A 20,090-nucleotide genomic window follows, 5' to 3' on the forward strand; every position below is an offset into this window, starting at 1 on the left:
ACAGTGTCTATTACTGCTACAAGGTACAGTGTCTATTACTACTACAAGGTTGAAAAGGGTATATATAAAAAAGTCAATGAGAGATTCCGAGAAAATGTCAAAAGACAGTTGCGTATTTTAGCTCCATTCACAGGTGCGACAATGCTAGGTATCTGGTCCAAGGTGCACATGACATAGCATATCATGCTTCTGTATTTGTATGAAACAAAGAAAGTTAACCGCTGGGTTCGACAGCACCATCATAACCAAACGTCACAAACCTGTGCCTTCTCAGAATCTGCTTAGCCTGTTTTCTCCCCCATTGCAGTGTCTGTACCAGCCCCTGGTCAGTGTTCCAAATGGTCCCCAGAATGCATCTGTCGTGGTCAGCACCGTCCTCACTCTGACACTGCAGTTACAACCAATGGGCAGAAACACAACTCTCTGCAGGTAATGTATTCATCGATATTGAGCGTATAATTAGGCATATGACTGGAATGGCATCTACATAGGCAATGCATAACAATTGCCATAGATAGTGTTGCCATCAATGAGCAAAATACAAGAATTAAGCATGATATTTGAAGGTTGCAGGTCTGTAATGTTCCCAGGTCTTGACACAGAGCAGAATATACTGCATTGGCATTCCAATGATTGCATTTGAAATCCATTCGGTTATTTACTGGGGTGGGAATGTAATCCTGACCTGCTTTCTGAGCCAGACATATATGCTCCTGCTGAAACTACCTCGCCGAGTATTGATCAGAGGCCCCTTTTTGGGGTTAATAGGAGCTGACACTCCAATAATATAGGAAAGAGCCATTAAGCTGGCAAAGAAACATGTCTGGTGGAAACCTCAGAAGAGACGTTCTACAAGAAGAGGCGGTGGCCATATTTATAAACAATCAGACCTTTACAAGAGGTCAGGGCAGAGCATTCCATTTGGGGCTCACCCTTGAACGTGCTCCAAGGGATCTAGTTTCACACAACAAGGCAGGGGCAGGTTTCTCTTCTCCTCTTCAGCTGAGGTCTAGTCTTGGGCTTCCTATAGATCAATGCTGAGGTCCCTAACCAGACTGAGCCACTATCGATTTCCTTTATCCCTTAAAAAAAACACTCCATGTGATAGCTAGTATGTCATCCCCAAGATATATCATTAAGAGCTTGTAATGCACATTTTGGGGTGTTGAAACCGGAGATGTATAGGATACAGCTGAAGGCTGCACTACTGGATTATAGACACTAGGTGTCCCCACAAGCTACATTTATTTCTGTGCAGAAACCTCAGAGGGCATAGCGTGGAAAGGACCATTTTACCCCTAAGGTCAAAGGGAAATTCATACTCAAGTGTATTGTAGCAATGTCCAGTGAATGTATCATACAGCAGACTAAAAGGACAATCAAATGCATGCTTTTTGGTGATGAATGTAATGATGAGTGTCTTCCCCTTATTGAGTGCATTGTTGTTGATACAGTTGGAGTCAGTTGTATGAAGAAGCTGCCCATTACTCTGTCTGGATCCAAGAGTCAGAATCTCCCATCAATGTCATTTGCTATCAGACTGTGGATGTCAGTCCAAGTAACATCTATTTCCGTGAGTTAACAAAAACAATTTCCTATAATTTTGAAAACAAAACATTTAGAACAGCAACATTGTTTTACATACTAGATAATAGATACTCGATTTAGAAAATTATTTGACAGAAAATGTGACATATTTGACCATTTTATTTTACAGATAAGATGATTTAAGATATGGAGTGTTTGCATTTAAAAAAACTTTTTGTGGCATCACAGTTATTGAGTACAGTGGATGATAGGCAAAATGACAATACAATTTTAAGTAGAAAGTACTAATGTACTTGTGACTCCTTCTAGGAGTCAGGCTAAGCCTGTGATTGGATCCTCACAGTTCCTAATTGAGACAGCAAAGAAGAGACATCAGCTGTGTTGTACACTTCTGTTGAGAAGGAAACCTCTTTCCTCTCATGGGACAAGATGCGTATCGATTAGATAAGATGGCCGTTCTTGAAAACGGATCAAAATAAAAGCTTTTCTGTTTGTTTTGGTCAGTGCTCTGAGCAGGAAAGAGATTCTGGGTAATACATTAGGGAGCGTGAAGGGATTAAGCCGTAATGGGATTTTGAAAGCTTCTCTCTCTATAATGTACACTCCACTTAACAATACTGCAGATTGTGTTGTAGATCGGACTGTTAAGGCCAAGTAGCCATTATCTGGCAGATATGTGACTAGTGTGACTGCATCACCCCACATTATGATCAGCTTCCATTTACTTCACTGTCCTGTGATTATAGTCAGGCCCCATAGGGCTCTCTCAACTTTAAGTAACAGGCTGGTCGTCAACAGAAGCGAAAGGCAGAGGGAGCAGGTTAGAGTTGGCCTTTTGCAATTTAAAAAGTTCACTTTATACTGAGTTGTGACTTGCATCTGTGAGCTACATTTATGTTTGAAATACAGTATATGTGATAGAGAATGTGTTGCGGTCCTGTAACTCTGCGTATATGACAATTGTAACCAGGTCTCATGAGCTATGACACCATTGAATATTACAGTGGACATGCAAGTCCACTCTCTAACGTTGTTAGCACTGTATTGCACATACAGTACCCCAGACCACAAGTCACCTGCGTGGTTAATCTAAGCCATATTGCTTCCTGAGTGGTTTGTGGTATAGTGACCATTAACAAGCATTCATCTAACTAATATACATGCCTCAAGGTCATTTTAGGATCTAATTTCCAAGTCTGTTGCGGTTTCAGTGTTGAGTTTAAATGAAACAGATCCTGAATCTGTAAGTTATTTAGCTGACAATGAAGATGACTCTACTGTACATATGTAAAGCGATTAGATTATTTTAACCAGAACATGACTTCCTTTCATATCACATTTCTATGTTGAGGATAAGGACTTTACCCTCTCCGTGTTTTGAGAGTCATGGAGGTCTTTTTCAGAAGGGATCCCGTGCGCAGTCTTTGTTCAGAGCGGATGTCACCATGTGTATTCAACCAAGGATTAAAACGGGCTCCGTGTTTGTTTTTCCACTCTACGACAAACAGGGAGCACGGCATTTCCTGTCCCCTCTGCTTTGAGTCCTCTAATTACATAGCTGTTTTCATATTCTATAGGTCAATGACACTTGTTTGGCCAATTGATTTATTTGTGTATTATATGGCTATTATCTTTCAATTTAGCACATTAACCTATCCAAGAAGGCAATAGCACTATTCTTTCCGTGGCCCGGCCCCTGAACATACACTGAGTGTACAGAACATTAAGGACACCTGTTTTTTCCATGACACAGACTGACCAGGTGAATCCAGGTGAAAGCTAGGATCCCTTATTGATGTCACTTTTGACACCCACTTCAATCAGTGTAGATGAAGGGGAGGAGACAGGTTAAAGAAGTATTTTAAAGCCCTGAGACAACTGAGACATGGATTGTGTTTGTGTGCCATTCAGAGGGCATATTTAAGTGGCTTTGAACGGGTTATGGTAGTAGGTGCCAGGCACACTGAGGGGGGGTTACTCTACTGTCCCTTAGATTGCATAGATTGACTGCTCTGTGATGGGTTGGTTTGGAATTTCATATTGGGCTGGGTTTGTCTCTTGAGGGATCCCCTGGTCACCTGGTTGGGTGACAGTAAGCCACTGGGGAGCTTAGAGACTGACAATGCTGAGAAAATCGTTTGAGCTGGCCTGAAAGTGGTATTTAGCCCTCGTATCCCTAGTCAGATCCTGTTTTGATAGAGGGGTATATAACTCTCCTGACATGGACATCCAGACTGGGCAGTGATGTAACACAGGAAGTTGTTGTCTGGTTTCTCTCTTCAGTTCAGTCAGAGAGGATTTGGGTAATTTAAAAACTCTATTCAGTAATGAATTCATTATTTGTAATAGTTTTATTTACTAGGATTATTTAAAAAAATCTGTTTTATGATTTTTGTATGTCCCAAATTTGCAAGGGAGCCCCTTTCCCCCGCTTCCTATTCGCAAGTGCCCTCCACTGACTCATCCTCTTTTGATCTTGTTGTACAGCTCTGTTGGTGGCAGCTCTTCTACTGGCACTTATTAGTCTCCTATGTGTCCTTGTTCCCTACCTGTACAGGTACCGTATTTGAAATCGTTTTTACAGTGAACTTTCTGAATACATGTCTGCTTTGATCTGAAGCCAAACTGACGTGCTGTGACAGTTGAAGCTCCTAGTTTTCTGTCTACAGGAGGCGTTGTACGACAAAGCTCATCAAGACCATTTGTCACGAAGGACCACGACATGCAATGGATGTAAGTGTAATATTCACTTATCACAACGCAAATCTCAAATTGGGATTTATGTTTCTCCATACAACACACTACGTTTCTACATCCAAAACATCACTTATCTTATAGAATTCATTGTCCTCTGGAATCTAAACTCGACTTCAGCTTTTGATCTACCAAATGCATTGAAATGTTTTCATGCACTTTTTCTATTAAGTTTAAGAGGCATATGAAATGAATGAAAGCCACCAGACTCCGGTCACTAAGCCATTTGTGAGATACTAATATGATAATTGATACAAATGTTAGCAGAGTCAGCAGACCTACATTAGTGATAGATCAAGCATTGTATCTATCATCTTGTCTTGGTCCATGACGTGACAGCCTGACAGGCTCCTGCGTATTTTTGGAGATCATGAATAGCTCCTCTCATCTTCTCGAGGAAGAGGCCTTCATCTCCCATATGCTCTCATGATGGCAGTCAGATCCATCATACAGAATTAGTGCTAGTGTCTTCCTGCTCTGGCCCTCCAAACTGCTGCATGGAGGCCAACAGGCCAGGGTATTCAAACTGGGAGGGCAGCAGGCCAGAGTAATCCAAGCCTGCTCTTTACAAAACAAGGAAGTAGTGGCCAACTACTACTCAGCAAGGCTAGAAAGAAGAATAGAGACATACGAGTCCAACTGACTCATTTCTCTACTCTGTAACTGCAAATTCAAGTTTACCTTGTGTTTGCTACACACTAGCGGAGGCGATAATATCAAGTAAGCATGATTTGACTATGGATTTCAACCAAACAAAAATCGCGTTTTTTGCCAACAGTGAAACATTACATACTGTGCTGTTTACATTATTCAAGGGTATTTATTCATTCAGGTGTGACTTATGTAGTGTGCAACAAGTATGTAAGTCATAGCTGCTTGTACTGTACTCGCTAGCTTATTAAATGGTTATAATAGGTTATTACACCGGCTTGTACTTTGGTATAAGGCCTAAGTAATGTAAAGTAGCCCCCCAAAAAAATGAAACCTTTTGTTCAGGATGAAACCCAAGGTTGTGGGGACGAGGTTAACACTGCCCAGCCAAAACCAACAAGACTGCGCTCACTGGACACTTTCCGAGGGTATGTACATGGCATTGATTGTTTCTCTCTATCGCCACGTATGGCTTGTTTACATGCTAATTGATTTCAGGCTAATCATAGGCATGCTGAAGTTATACAGAACACAAACGTATGTATTGTATAACAACATATTATACGGGTCAATGTCTGGTTGCATGGTCACTTGAGCCTTTGTTTTCAGGCAATCGCTTTGGGCATGATTCGTAATATCTTGTTGTCTATCTATGGTTGAGAACAGCGTATTTCTGTTGGACAAGAGTGGTGTGATTTAATCTTGGATCCCTGCTCTACTTAATAGTGGCCTCGGGGCAAACACAAAGCACGCCTCTCTGGAAACAGGAAGCTGGTGTGGGTTTGACCTCCCCTTCGCCAAATAATTGATGTAATAATACCATCAACATATCAGCACATATTCACTGAGCCATAGATCTACAGCTGGGATAGAATGGAAAGGGCTTTCCAGAGCCAGGTTTTTAGTATCGTAGCAGACTTCTCCATATCTGCTCCCTTCATCTGAAGCTTTTGTAAATGTTGAAATCTCCTTCACTGTGTCTGCTCCAGCTGACTTAGTATTAATTTTGGTCCGACTGTATATCTTCAAATCAACATATCAAGCCTTCCTCAGCCGGGAAAATGAAACTGCTCATCATCACGTTGTTTCAAAATGCTTTTAGTTACCAGGAAATGACCATGATGTAGATACTAGTGGTGGGGGGAAGAAAATCAATACAGTTACATATGAAGAATCTAATGATATGATATATCGATATTTGAAACCAAGTATCGATTTGTAAAAATCCCAGCACTACTGGTGAAATCCTAACGCTACTGTACTGTAGGTAGCGTTAGCTAGCACCAGTTGGCTGTACCTGCGCCAAAACGCCTGCATTTTTCGTCCTGTAGCTTGATCCACGTCTTCTTTTGAAATGGTGAGCGAGCATGTTTTCAGCACTTTTATTTCCCTGACTGATCAGAACTCGTTTTCTCATGGCTCTCTCTCTTTCTCTCTCTTTCTCTCTCTCTCTCTCGTGTCCCTCTGCAGCAGACATATAGTGAGCAATATGTTTGGAACATCACATCACAATTCAAATGTGGGATTCAAATCACAATACATGCAGAATTGTGAGAATCGCAATACATACTGTATCAGCACCTAAGTATCGTGATAATGTTGTATCGTGCCAGTCCCTGGCAATTCCCAGCCCCCAGTACATTACCGTATAATAAATCGTAGTAATAAATCACATTTTCACATGCTCTAGAGAATACAAGTACAAGTTAAAGGCCCAATTAGAAGCTTGTGAAAACAAGTGTTCTTACCACTGTTCCCTGACACTAACCAGTAACTTTACTCTGGGCTTTTCACACATAATCAACGACAGACCTATCTCATCAGAAACATGTCAGAATGTTGAAATGTAGGCTAACAAATGTCACTGACGGTAACATTTAGTTATATGTCACTGTGATGACATGTTCCTGTAGTTATGGCTCTTACTAGAAGACAGAAGGATTCTGGTGCTAGTGTGGACGGGGGGACACACAACATGGGTTGATTCATAACAACCTCCATAATGCATTTATTCAATATCATTCATCAGGATTTTTCAAAATAAAAGTATTTTTTTCATTACAGAACGAAAAGTTATCAGTAACACTGAAATAGATCTTCATGTATCCATTGTACAACTGACATTTTTAGTTCCACAGCCACAGTACCCAACCCAACTCGTGTGCTATCCTTATAGCACTTGTTTCTGGCTGTTATTGGCAGAAAACATCATGAGGGCCTAACAGGAAGTTTACGAATGGTGCTCCAGACCAGAAGGCGCTGTAGGCCAGGTAGGCCAGGCACTCCGTTTACTTCAGATCCAACTTGTCCCAGATGTCGTCACAAAAAAAAGTTCCTAATTCAATAGGGTAATATTGATAATTCCAACGGCTGTTTACCCAGTGGCATCTTGCCAACTTGAAAGATCTCAAGAGAGGATGCAAAACACACAATGCACACTGTCACTGACCGCCAACCCCATGCTGCTCCCAGCCTGTTACGTGAAGCGTGTGACAGAGGGCTGGGTACTGTGGCCATATCAAATTTCCATTGTACAATGCTGAAATGAAATAAGGATTTATTCCGAGAGACTTTTATTTCTGAAAACTTGTCGAGAATGATGTTGAATAAATGTGCTAAAACCTTTTTCCTGTAACACTCACAAAAGGTGTTACGGCTGGTTTCATAAAGATGTTACGAATGCCTTTTGTATGAATGTATATTCTCTTCAAGTAAAGTTAACAGATTTTAATCATATGTAATACAAGAGTTACATTTGCCTGAGAAGATACGCCGCTGAAACAATCTGTGACGTATCGATGTGCTCATATTGGTTCCTGTAGCAGTTGAATGATTCCTATACCTCGAGACGTGCTTTATCAAAGCTCAAGATTAAGGTTCCAATGCACCTTGGCAGGATGAGTTATGATCCCGAGGCCAGTAAGTAACAACTTTTCACTGAGGGAAAGAGGCATCAGTCATCTGCCATGAAGGCTGGTACATTTTTGAAGCCAAAAAGGGGTTTCTTCTCCTCTGAAAGACTTTTCAGCTCATTCCTCAGACTCCACTACCGAGAGTTATAGAGGACAGCTCGACTTTGTTTGCGCTTTACATTTTTCGAAAAGGATCTTGATTTTGGTCTTGTGGCACTTCTAAAAGCCTTCAGCCGTTTCACTTATTCTGTAGCTCAGTTGGTCCTTCTGTAGCTCAGTTGGTAGAGCATGGCGCTTGTAATGCCAGGGTAGTGGGTTCGATCCCCGGGACCACCCATACGTAGAATGTATGCACACATGACTGTAAGTCGCTTTGGATAAAAGCGTCTGCTAAATGGCATATATTATTATTATTATATTAAGATTGCGCTAAAGATTATTTGTAATAAATTGAAGATGCAACAACAATTACAGCAAAACAGGATAGTGTAACTTACAAATGGAACCAGGGGGCTGAGCCAATAACATGTCTCATTAGAATATGTCAAAATAGCGACATTTAACCTTTGTCACCTAAACTCATGTCATATAGCATGGTTAGGGTTAGGGATACCCTGTTAACACTCTGGTATTCATATAATGAATAACAAAGATAGTTACAGTGCATTCGGAAAGTATTCGGACCCCTTGACTTTTTCCACATTTTGTTACGTTTCAGCATTATTCTAATGGATTAATGGATTAAATAAATGTTTTTTCTCATCAAGCTACACACAATACCCCATAATGATGAAGCAAAAACAGGTTTTTAGAAATGTTTGCAAATTTATAAAAAAAATAATCAAACAGAAATATCTTATTTACATAAGTATTCAGAGCCTTTGCTATCAGACTCAACATTTGAGCTCAGGTGCATCCTGTTTCCATTGATCATCCTTGAGATGTTTCTACAACTTGATTGGAGTCCACCTGTGGTAAATTCAATTGATTGGACATGATTTGGAAAGGCACACACCTGTCTTTCTAAGGTCTCACATTTGACGGTGCATGTCAGAGCAAAAAACCAAGCCATGAGATCGAGTGGATTTTCCATAGAGCTCCGAGACAGGATTGTGTGGAGGCACAGATCTGGGTCAGGGTACCAAAACATTTCTGCAGCATTGAAGGTCCCCAAGAACACAGTGACCTCCATCATTCTTAAAATGGAAGAAGATTGGAACCACCAAGACTCTTCCTAGAGCTGGTCGCCCGGCCAAATTATGGAATCGGGGGAGAAGGGCCTTGTTCAGGGAGGTGACCAAGAATCCGATGGCCACTCTGACAGAGCTCCAGAGTTTTTCTGTGGAGATGGGAGAACCTTCCAGAAGGACAACCATCTCTGCAGCGCTCCACCAATCAGACCTTTATGGTAGAGTGGCCAGACGGAAGCCACTCCTCAGTAAAAAGCACATGACAGCCCACTTGGCGTTTGCCATAAGGCACCTAAAGGACTCTCAGACCATGAGAAACAGGATACTCTGGTCTGATGAAACCAAGACTGAACTCTTTGTCCTGAATGCCAAGCGTCACGTCAGGTGGAAACCTGGCACCATCGCTACGGTGAAGTATGGTGGTGGCAGCATTGTGCTGTGGGAAAGTTTTTCAGGGACTGAGAGACTTGTCAGGATCGAGGGAAAGATGAACGGAGTAATGTATCCTTGATAAAAACCTGCTGCAGAGCGCTCAGGACCTCAGACTGGGGGGAAGGTTCACCTTCCAACAGGACAACGACCCTAAGCACACAGCCAAGACAACCCAGGAGTGTTTTTTTATTTACATTTTTGTTTTTATACTAACCTGTTTTCGCTATGTCATTATGGGGTATTGTGTGTAGATTGATGAGGGAATTTTAAAAAAAATGATTTTAGAATAAGGCTGTAACGTAACAGAATGTGGAACAAGTCAAGTGGTCTGAATACTATCTCTGAATGCACTGTACGTGCACCAATGTTATGAATAGACTTGATCGATAGGTGGATGTTTACTGAGGGGACAGTATACTTTTCATTCTGTGCTTTGATATTTGGCCACTGAAATAAGCAGCATGACATTTCCTCTCAAGTATGAGACATTTGTTATGACTAGATTGGGTTTCCATGTACTTGATGTGGCTAGCGATAATGTAAGTAACTCAATACTCAATAGTGATTGAGTGTAGCCATCCATTTGCTTGTAGAGGCAGTGTATAGAACTTAAAGCCTAATTGCTGATGCATGTAAAGAGATCAAAACCCCCCAGAATGTGATGGTATTATCGTCCCAAGCGCATCCACAGTGGATATAATAAGTCTTAACCCACTTTGATTACTTTCCCCCACGTTTTGTTGCGTTACAAAGTGGGATTGAAAAATATTTAGTTGTCTTTTTTTGTCATTGATCTACACAAAATACTCCATTGTCACGTTCTGACCCTAGTTCTTGTGTTATTTCTTTGTTTTAGTTGGTCAGGACGTGAGTTGGGTGGGTATTCTATGTTTTGTGTTTCTAGGTTGGGTTTCTTGTTTGGCCTGATATGGTTCTCAATCAGAGGCAGGTGTTAGTCATTGTCTCTGATTGGGAACCATATTTAGGTAGCCTGTTTTCTGTTGGGGTTTGTGGGTGGTTGTTTTTCAGTCTTTGTGTGTCTGCACCAGATAGAACTGTTTCGGTTGTCACTTTTGTTGTTTTGTAATTTGAAGTGTTCAGTTTTGGATTATTATTAAATTAAGATTAACACTAACCACGCTGCGCTTCCACCCAAGACAGCCGTTTCATTCATAATGTCTGTGAAAAGAAAATGATACAAATGTTTACAAATTAATACAAATGAAATAGCTAAAATATAGTCATTGCATTCACCCGATTTGTTTGGTCAAGCCTGCAGGAGTAAAATGTGGCTTAACAAATCACATAATAAATTACATGGACTATAATAATCAGGGTTCCTCTGTCTCCCATACAAATAACATTTGTAAGGTCCCTCAGTCAAGTATTGAATTTCAAGTATCGATTCAACTACAAAGACCAAGGAGCTTTTCAGGAAAGAAACTAATGTAATCAGCTGTAATCACCGCAAAATGTGTTTCTAACATGTATTGATTCAGGGGGTGAATACGTTTTCATTAATTGTAAAATGTAGATTTTCTTTAGAATTGTAGTATTTTGGGTAGGTTGTTGACCAAAAAAAATGTCAATTAAATCCATTTGAATCCCACGTTGTACTGCTTGTGTTATTTTTATCCAATGATAACCACTGTATTAGTCATGACGTTGTGTCTGTCTAGAAATTCACCTGTATCTGGTGGGTGTTCGTCAAACTGTTTATCACAGAATCGTTATTACTATGCTGAGAAGCTTCAACGATTCTGTTTGCTGATAAAGTGGTAAAGTTGCTGATAAAGTGGTACAAATGGCCACAATCAAGTCTATTCAAATTAGGTGCTTTAACCTGACAATCATTGGAATTTGAACTAAATGAGTGAAGCGCTCATGTTTTGCATTGTAAAGTAGCTTAATAATCACAATCTTTTGCCCTCTGTCACAAGCCAATTTCATAAGGCATTGGAAGGTTTAGGAATTGGTAATTTAATCTGACTAAGATGGTTCTCTCAAAGATGTAGGCCAGAGAGTCAGACACCAAATGCTTTTAATTTATAAGATTGGCAATAAGTCGTTATATTGCAGCAATTTACACAGGCTTCCTCGGGAAAATGACTTAACCTTTGTCTCTGTCTCTATGACGACTAATGGACGTTACTCGTTACAATCGGAATGAGGATGCATGTGACGTGTGTTTCTGTGCATGTGCGCATGCGTGCCTGCATGCGTGTGCATACGAGCATGAATGTATGTGTGTGTATATGCATGTGTGTATGCAACAGAGTTCGCTTGGCTTTAATATCCCTTTTGAGATGATAGTGCCAGATTCAAATCTTGTATCAGCAGGTTAGGGCTAAAAGGAGCAGTAATGGCTTCTGGTGTGCTTCTTAATTGAATCTGGGCGGAAAAACAAGCGAGGCTCAAGCTGAGGTAGACACAGTGCACCTTATCCGATCACCTCTACTGGGAGCTTTGCTTTATGGTCCTCAAATAATGTTTTATTTTTTTTCCATTAACATTACTCATGAATCAAAAGCAGTAATGGTATTTTATAGCTGGTGAAAGGAGTGAATCTGCCATTGAGAAAGCTACGGCACTATACCCATGAAGCAAATTTGTGCAATGTAAATGTAAATACCCATTTTCTGAAATGTGACACAAACACCCGTCTCCCGTAGCAGCTGATTCAGTGTGGTATTTCATCATGTATGCTGTGTTTCAGCGGCCCTCGCGAGCACTAAGTTATAAGTGTATCATAAATTAGAGTCAAAGTCTTTAGTCAGCAGTCCTGCACGAGTAGATCTAGAGGACAAGTGTTCATTTCCTGAGTGATTCATTATGCTTAGATTGCATTACCTTGTATTACGTTTCGGTGGGTGAAAATATACAGTGGTGGAAAAAGTTCCCAATTGTCATAAAGACATCTTAATAGAAAATGACTCAAGTAAAAGGGGTAGTCACCCAGTTAAAGGCAAAGTATAAATCACTTCAAATTCCTCATATTAAGAAAACCAGACGGCACACTTTTCTTGTTTCTTATAGCGAAGGGCACACTTCAACACTCAGACATAATCTACAAATAAAGCATGTGTTCAGTGAGTCCGCCAGATCAGAGGCAGAAAGAGATGACCAGGGATGTTCTCTTGATAAGTGTGTGAATTTAATGTAAATGTAAATGTAAATGTAAATGTTAAATGAATTTGGATGATTTTGCTGTCCTGCTAAGCATTCAAAATGTAAAGAGTACTTTTGGGTGTCAGGGGGAAATGAATTACGTTAAAAGTACATTCTTTTCTTTAGGAATTTGTGAAGTAAAAGTTGTCAAAAATATAAATAGTAAAGTAAAGTACCGATACTGCAAAAGTATTTTTTACATAAGTACTTTACACCACTGAGAATATACACACCCTTGGCCTTTTGATATTTGACTCAGAAGTCATGTCTTTATTAAAAGTAAATTATGTAAAGAAAAGTAGTTATGTACTGTACCAACATTTTCTTTATAATTTCATGCCAGGTGTCAATGTCCAATATTAACAATACCAGCCTACCAGCTGGTTATATGTTCAACTGAAATCTATATTTCTTTTCAATATTTATAGACTTTCCCTGACAATCATGGTTTTTGTGAACTATGGGGGTGGAGGGTACTGGATATTTGAACACGCGCCTTGGAATGGTTAGTATACAATTCTAACATACATCACCACACCATACACACCAAACTCTCTCCGTGATCAATTCTACTGTAAAGTCAGGCTCAAACCAACAAGGAGGGCAATGGTGTAATTTCTTATCTAGGCCATCAAGGACCCTCCCAATGGATCAATAACACTAACAACCTAGGGGAAGATGAGGAGGGAGGGTTGCATGTTAAATCTTAATGGAGACTATTACCAAGTGCATCTCCAACAGTATTTAAAGGCAAACTCAATTTAAACTTCATAATAGCCCCTTCATCACATCGGCTGAATCGTATAGAGTCCAATGGAAAGTTGATGGATTTTGATATAACTACGTGGCTCCGTCATGGAAGTTTGGACGTTTATAAATCACTCAGTCTGAAAGTCCAACTATAAAAGCAACAAAAAAAACGACTTCAGGGGCATTGAATAAATTATTATTAATCAAACGGGCCAGGCTGTTTTGGAGTGGAGCCCAGTTTGTATTGCTAGTCTTGATTATCTGGACAGAAAACCGAGAACTATAGATATTTAGTAGCGTAGTGGGTATACTGTAGGTTTTGTTTCTCACAGTTTCTCTGACTGAATGTCTACATTTAATCATGCACTTTATGACAGTATGAATACGGTCTGTCTGTGTCTGTCTGCTTGGTCTATCCATCTGTATTGATCCTTGTGACCAACAAGCATGTCTCTTTATTCCAGGTCTTACTGTGGCTGATCTTGTGATGCCTTGGTGGGTTTCACTGCAACGACTGTCAGGATCACTGTAGAATTATTACAGGCACGAGCAGAGGAAGCTCTAACACACGCTTCGAGCTAATTATGCTCCTACGTTGCGAACACGGTCAAGTAGTTCACACGGATCACGCGATCTCTGATTAGCACTGCACTGTAACTAACACCACAATGACGCGTGTTGCGTTACCTTTTGTTTCGACCAATTTGATAACTAATTGACAGTGTGTGGTTAGGACTCCTTTGCTCAGACATACAGACACTTGTTTAAGACTGAACATGATTGAATCTTATGCACTAAATTGTTTAGTCCCAAATGTTTATTGAACACAGAAGGGTATTGTGCAGTGATGACGCGATTAGAATCAGGGCGTCATAGCCAGGAACTTTACATGGGTGGTGTGTATCACTGTAACAGTATAGCCTATCTACAGTGGGGCAAAAAAGTATTTAGTCAGCCACCAATTGTGCAAGTTCCCCCACTTAAAAAGATGAGAGAGGCCTGTAATTTTCATCATAGGTACACTTCAACTATGACAGACAAAATGAGGAAAAAAATCTAGAAAATCCCATTGTAGGATTTTTAATGAATTTATTTGCAAATTATGGTGGAAAATAAGTATTTGGTCAATAACAAAAGTTTATCTCAATACTTTGTTATATACCCTTTGTTGGCAATGACAGAGGTCAAACGTTTTCTGTAAGTCTTCACGAGGTTTTCACACACTGTTGCTGGTATTTTGGCCCATTCCTCCATGCAGATTTCCTCTAGAGCAGTGATGTTTTGGGGCTGTTGCTGGGCAACACGGACTTTCCACTCCCTCCAAATATTTTCTATGGGGTTGAGATCTGGAGACTGGCTAGGCCACTCCAGGACCTTGAAATGCTTCTTACAAAGCTACTCCTCCGTTGCGCGGGCGGTGTGTTTGGGATCATTGTCATGCTGAAAGAGCCAGCCACGTTTCATCTTCAATGCCCTTGCTGATGAAAGGAGGTTTTCACTCAAAATCTCACAATACATGGCCCCATTCATTCTTTCCTTTACACGGATCAGTCGTCCTGGTCCCTTTGCAGAAAAACAGCCCCAAAGCATGATGTTTCCACCCCCATGCTTCACAGTAGGTATGGTGTTCTTTGGATGCAACTCAGCATTCTTTGTCCTCCAAACACGACGAGTTGAGTTTTTACCAAAAAGTTATATTTTGGTTTCATCTGACCATATTACATTCTCCCAATCTTCTTCTGGATCATCCAAATGCTCTCTAGCATACTTCAGACGGGCCTGGACATGTACTGGCTTAAGCAGGGTGACACGTCTGGCACTGCAGGATTTGAGTCCCTGGTGGCGTAGTGTGTTACTGATGGTAGGCTTTGTTACTTTGGTCCCAGCTCTCTGCAGGACATTCACTAGGTCTCCCCGTGTGGTTCTGGGATTTTTGCTCACCGTTCTTGTGATCATTTTGACCCCACTGGGTGAGATCTTGTGTGGAGCCCCAGATCGAGGAAGATTATCAGTGGTTTTGTATGTCTTCCATTTCATAATAATTGCTCCCACAGTTGATTTCTTCAAACCAAGCTGCTTACTTATTGCAGATTCAGTCTTCCCAGCCTGGTGCAGGTCTACAATTTTGTTTCTGGTGTCCTTTGACAGCTCTTAGTTCTTGGCCATAGTGGAGTTTGGAGTGTGACTGTTTGAGGTTGTGGACAGGTGTCTTTCATAGTGATAACAAGTTCAAACAGGTGCCATTAATACAGGTAACGAGTGGAGGACAGAGGAGCCTCTTAAAGAAGAAGTTACAGGTCTGTGAGAGCCAGAATTCTTGCTTGTTTGTAGGTGACCAAATACTTATTTTCCACCATAATTTGCCAAACAATTCATTAAAAATCCTACAATGTGATTTTATGGCATTTATTTCTCTAATTTTGAATGTCATAGTTGAAGTGTACCTATGATGAAAATTACAGGCCTCTCTCATCTTTTTAAGTGGGAGAACTTGCACAATTGGTGGCTGACTAAATACTTTTTGCCCCACTATATATATAAGTTATCCGGAAATGGCATTAGACCCTTTGACCAGCAAGATTATCCTTTATCCTTCGATATTGTAACTAATTAAAGTGATATTACACTCCAAAATCAAAGTTTGTCCAATTTTTTTTTTTTTTTTTTTTTACCTCAAAATTATTTTGTAGATTCAGCTATAAGCCACAATCCAAAATGAATGGACAAGATAAGCATCATGTAATTTCTAGACTTGCGGTGCTTATCATATACATTCCTTTGGGGTTGAAGCACAGCTGGACAAACACAGTCGAAGGTGTGGGACATAGATGTATCTTGATATTAGAGTGCTTTTGAGGTAGGACAACATCTGGCAAACGTTGATCTTCGAGTGCAATGTCCCTTTAATTGAGTTGTCTCCGAGTACTGTAATGTTTCACTGTGTGTGTCATTCAGGTTTGTGTTCATCCTTGGGACGTCTGTAGTATTGGCCTTCACCTCCATGCAGAAAAAGGGAGTTAGCCGTCGGCAGCTAATACGAAAGCTAACATGGAGAACTGTGGTCCTCATCCTTATCGGCTTTTGTTTCATAAACTACTCTCCAAAGGATGGATTATGTAGGTACACACTTTTTTTACAAAAAATGTTTGATTTACCAAGGAACGTTGTGAACCCTAAATCATAACCATGCATGCACCAGAAACATATGGGAGTAATGAAACATGCAATAAGTAATTAAAGTTATAAAACTCTTGCTATTGAAGCAGTTCAGGAGCTGAATCTGTAGCAAGTCATTGCAAACATTCCCCACCAGTATCTTCCTGTTTCCATATGACCTTACCATGATGAGTTTGGAAAACTATTGTTTAGATACCATTAGATACATTACATGACCAAAAGTGTGTGGACACCTGCTCGTCGAACATCTTATTCCAAAATCATGAGCATTAATATGGAGTTGGACCCACCTTTGCTACATCCACTAGATGTTGGAACATTGCTGCAGGGACTTGCTTCCATTCAGCCACAAGAGTATTAGTGATGTCGGGGCACTGATGCTGGGCGATTAAGCCTGGCTCGCAGTCTGCGTTCCAATTCATCCCAAAGGTGGTCAATGGGGTTCAGGTCAGGGCTCTGTGCAGGCCAGTCCAGTTCTTCCACACAGATCTCGACAAACCATTTCTGTAGCATTGTCATGCTGAAACAGGAAAGGGCAGTCCCCAAACTGTTGCCACAAAGTTTGAAGCAGAGAATAGTCTAGAATGTCACTGTATGCTGTAGCGTTAAGATTTCCCTTCACTGGAACTAAGGGGCCTAGCCCGAACCAAGAAAAACATCCCCAGACCATTATTCATCATCCACCAAACTTTACAGTTGGCACTAAGCATTGGGGCAGATAGCGTTCTCCTGACATCCGCCAAAGCCAGATTCGTCCGTCGGGCTGCCAGATGGTGAAGCGTGATTCATCAAGTGGAGGCTGCTGTGGGGAGGACGGCTCATAATAATGGCTGGAATGGAGTAAATGGAATGGCATCAAACACATGGAAACCATGTTTGTTGATGTATTCCACTCCATGAGCCCATTCTCACTAATTAAGGTGCCACCAACATCCTGTGGATTCATCACTCCAGAAAATGCGTTTCCACTGCTCCAGAGTCCATGTGGATGTCGATTAAGGCAGTGCCCGCATCTGTCTTATTCAGAAATGTTTGGTTAAATGCGGAAGACACATTTCAGTTGAAGGCATTCAGTTGTGCAACTGACGAGGTATCCCCCTTTCCCTTCCAATGGTGGGAAGCTTTATACCACTCCAGCCGATGCTTGGCATTGCGTATGGTGATCTTAGGCTTGTGTGTGGCTACTCTGCCATTGAAACCCATTTCATGAAGCACCTGACAAAAAGTTATTGTGTTTCCAGAGGCAGTTTGGAACTCTATAGTGATTTCAGATGAGGACAAATGATTTTTATGCGCTACGAGCTTTAGCACTAAGCGGTCCAGTTCTGTGAACTCGTGTGGCTCTGGCAGGGCAAACATCCTATGACGGTGCCACGTTGAAAGTCATTGAGCTCTTCAGTAAGGCTATTCCTTCGCCAATGTTTGTCTATGGAGATTGCATGGCAGTGTGCTTGATATTATACACCGATCAGAGGCCGGTGTGGCTGAAATAGCAGAATCCACTCATACACTATACATCCACACATACACTATATATGTATACAAAAGTATCTTCATTACAAACTGTGGAGTTCAATGTTTCCTAGTGTAACAACTCTCGTCGGAAGGAGTGGAACAAAGCGCATCGTGGAAAGTGTTCATGATTTTTATTAACAAAAAACACAAACAAAATAACAAAGCGAACAGTTCTGTGAGTTACAGACACTAAACAAGACCCCACAAAACCCAAAAGAAAAATGGCAACTTATATATGATCCCCAATCGGAGACAACGATAAACAGCTGCCTCTGATTGGAACCACACTCTGCAAAAAAAACAAAGAAATAGAAAACATAGACTTTCCCACCCGAGTCACAACCTGACCTAACCAAACATAGAGAATAATAAGGATCTCTAAGGTCCGGGCGTGACACCTAGATCTTGTTCTTGGTCGCCATGCTAAATTCTGGAACAATTGCAATGTTTTTCTTATGTAAAGCCCCTGTTGGATTATGATTATGAAGTCTGACAGCATAGTAGGGTAGCGGGCAGCGGCTGGCTGCCAGAGACGTGACAGGGTTAAATGAGGAAAGCTGTCGGGACAATGTGGAGTTATTACTGTCCACGAGGGTCAGAACGGGCGCCCTTCACACATTAGCTAACCCTGGCGCTAATGGACTTTCCTGGGTGGATGTCTCTGTAACCGGGTTAAAAAATATATATTGTTATTGCTCGCAGTGGGGAACACAGCATCAGGGGACATTTAACAAAAACAAGGATTTGAGCAAAAACAACCAGTGTTGCTGTAATGGACATTTTCAACAGATAGTGTTACATGGTACCAGCTGTAGACTGTAGATGCCACGTAGTGTAAAACCTCTCATAACAAGATCATGAGTTTTCCCATCCAGCACTGTAGACAGTGTCGTTTTGCCGCTGTCTCTCTCCACCCTCCCCATGATGCCCTTGTCATGTCTAACCCTGGGTTTTATCTAATAAGGAAATGGAGGTGCTTCAATTCGTTCAATATGCATACTGCTCTTGTGGTCACATGAACACCTTTGATGTGTTTTTACCCATTCAAAATGACCAGCCGCTGGTTAAAAGGGAAAGGTTAGCTTTACTGCCGATATACAGGTTGGTTTTAGTTTTTGGAGCGCAAGTCAGCTTTAGCTGTTATGAGGTGATTGCATGTACACTAATAGCCTAACTTATTGCGGGGTTTGGATACATTTCCATTGATTCAAGTCCCACTCCATAAAATGTCCTTCCATTTGATTCTTCATCACTATGCTTTATTTGATTCAGGAACCCATTTATTTCCACTTTGTAATAATTTGCCACATCCAACCGGAAGAATTCTCTGAGTTTTAGAATTTTCATCTTTAACAAGCTTATACTCAGAGTATATTGATTAAAGCCATTTGAGGGCTCCTGAGTGGCGCAGCGGTCTAAGACACTGCATCTCAGTGCTAGAGGCGTCCCTCCTGACCCTGGTTCGGTTCCAGGCTGTATCACAACCGGCCGTGATTGGGAGTCCCAATTCCTTTTTCCCATATTATAATATACTTTTCCCATCTCAACTTCTACCATGGTTATGCATAAGCATTTCAATCTACCCTTATCCATATAGGCCAATTCCCACAAGTGAAACGGGTTAATACTGATGCATGACTCATAAAGACCATGCAGTAGCCATAATGATTAACTTCAAAGTAACTTTTGTGGATGTTTCATGCTTGCATATTGAACTTGATAATGATGAGTGTTGTGAGAGATAGCAGAGACAAGAGACCAATCTCATAGGAGTGTAACCTATGGACTTAACAAACATGTTATTAGTCACCCAAAGCGCTTCCTCTTTTCCTGTGGAAAAATACATTTCCGCTTCTTATTTGATTTGTCCAGATCAATGATTGGGATTATATATTTTTGGAATGATCTTTGTGCCACAAAGAGATTTTCTATTAACTAATGTGGAGATTACCATCAATATCTGAACTGAAGGCCATTCATGTCCTCCCCAATT

At 40.9% G+C, this 20,090-nt stretch overlaps 1 protein-coding gene across 1 annotated transcript in view; it reads left to right on the forward strand.

Annotated features, from left to right (window-relative positions):
* si:dkey-192p21.6 (uncharacterized protein LOC565246 homolog) overlaps positions 1-20,090 on the forward strand; it is a 43,323-nt gene that overhangs the window by 9,597 nt on the left and 13,636 nt on the right. Inside the window, exons 3-10 of the mRNA XM_046359016.1 lie at positions 308-429; positions 1,455-1,573; positions 4,036-4,105; positions 4,218-4,281; positions 5,299-5,381; positions 13,084-13,160; positions 13,870-13,900; positions 16,361-16,521. Of these exons, the coding sequence (XP_046214972.1) occupies positions 308-429; positions 1,455-1,573; positions 4,036-4,105; positions 4,218-4,281; positions 5,299-5,381; positions 13,084-13,160; positions 13,870-13,900; positions 16,361-16,521 (727 nt within the window). The remainder of the gene's footprint in view (positions 1-307; positions 430-1,454; positions 1,574-4,035; positions 4,106-4,217; positions 4,282-5,298; positions 5,382-13,083; positions 13,161-13,869; positions 13,901-16,360; positions 16,522-20,090) is intronic.

This window comes from Oncorhynchus gorbuscha, linkage group LG08 (assembly GCF_021184085.1).
Source record: "Oncorhynchus gorbuscha isolate QuinsamMale2020 ecotype Even-year linkage group LG08, OgorEven_v1.0, whole genome shotgun sequence".
NCBI classification, from domain to species: Eukaryota; Metazoa; Chordata; class Actinopteri; order Salmoniformes; family Salmonidae; genus Oncorhynchus; species Oncorhynchus gorbuscha.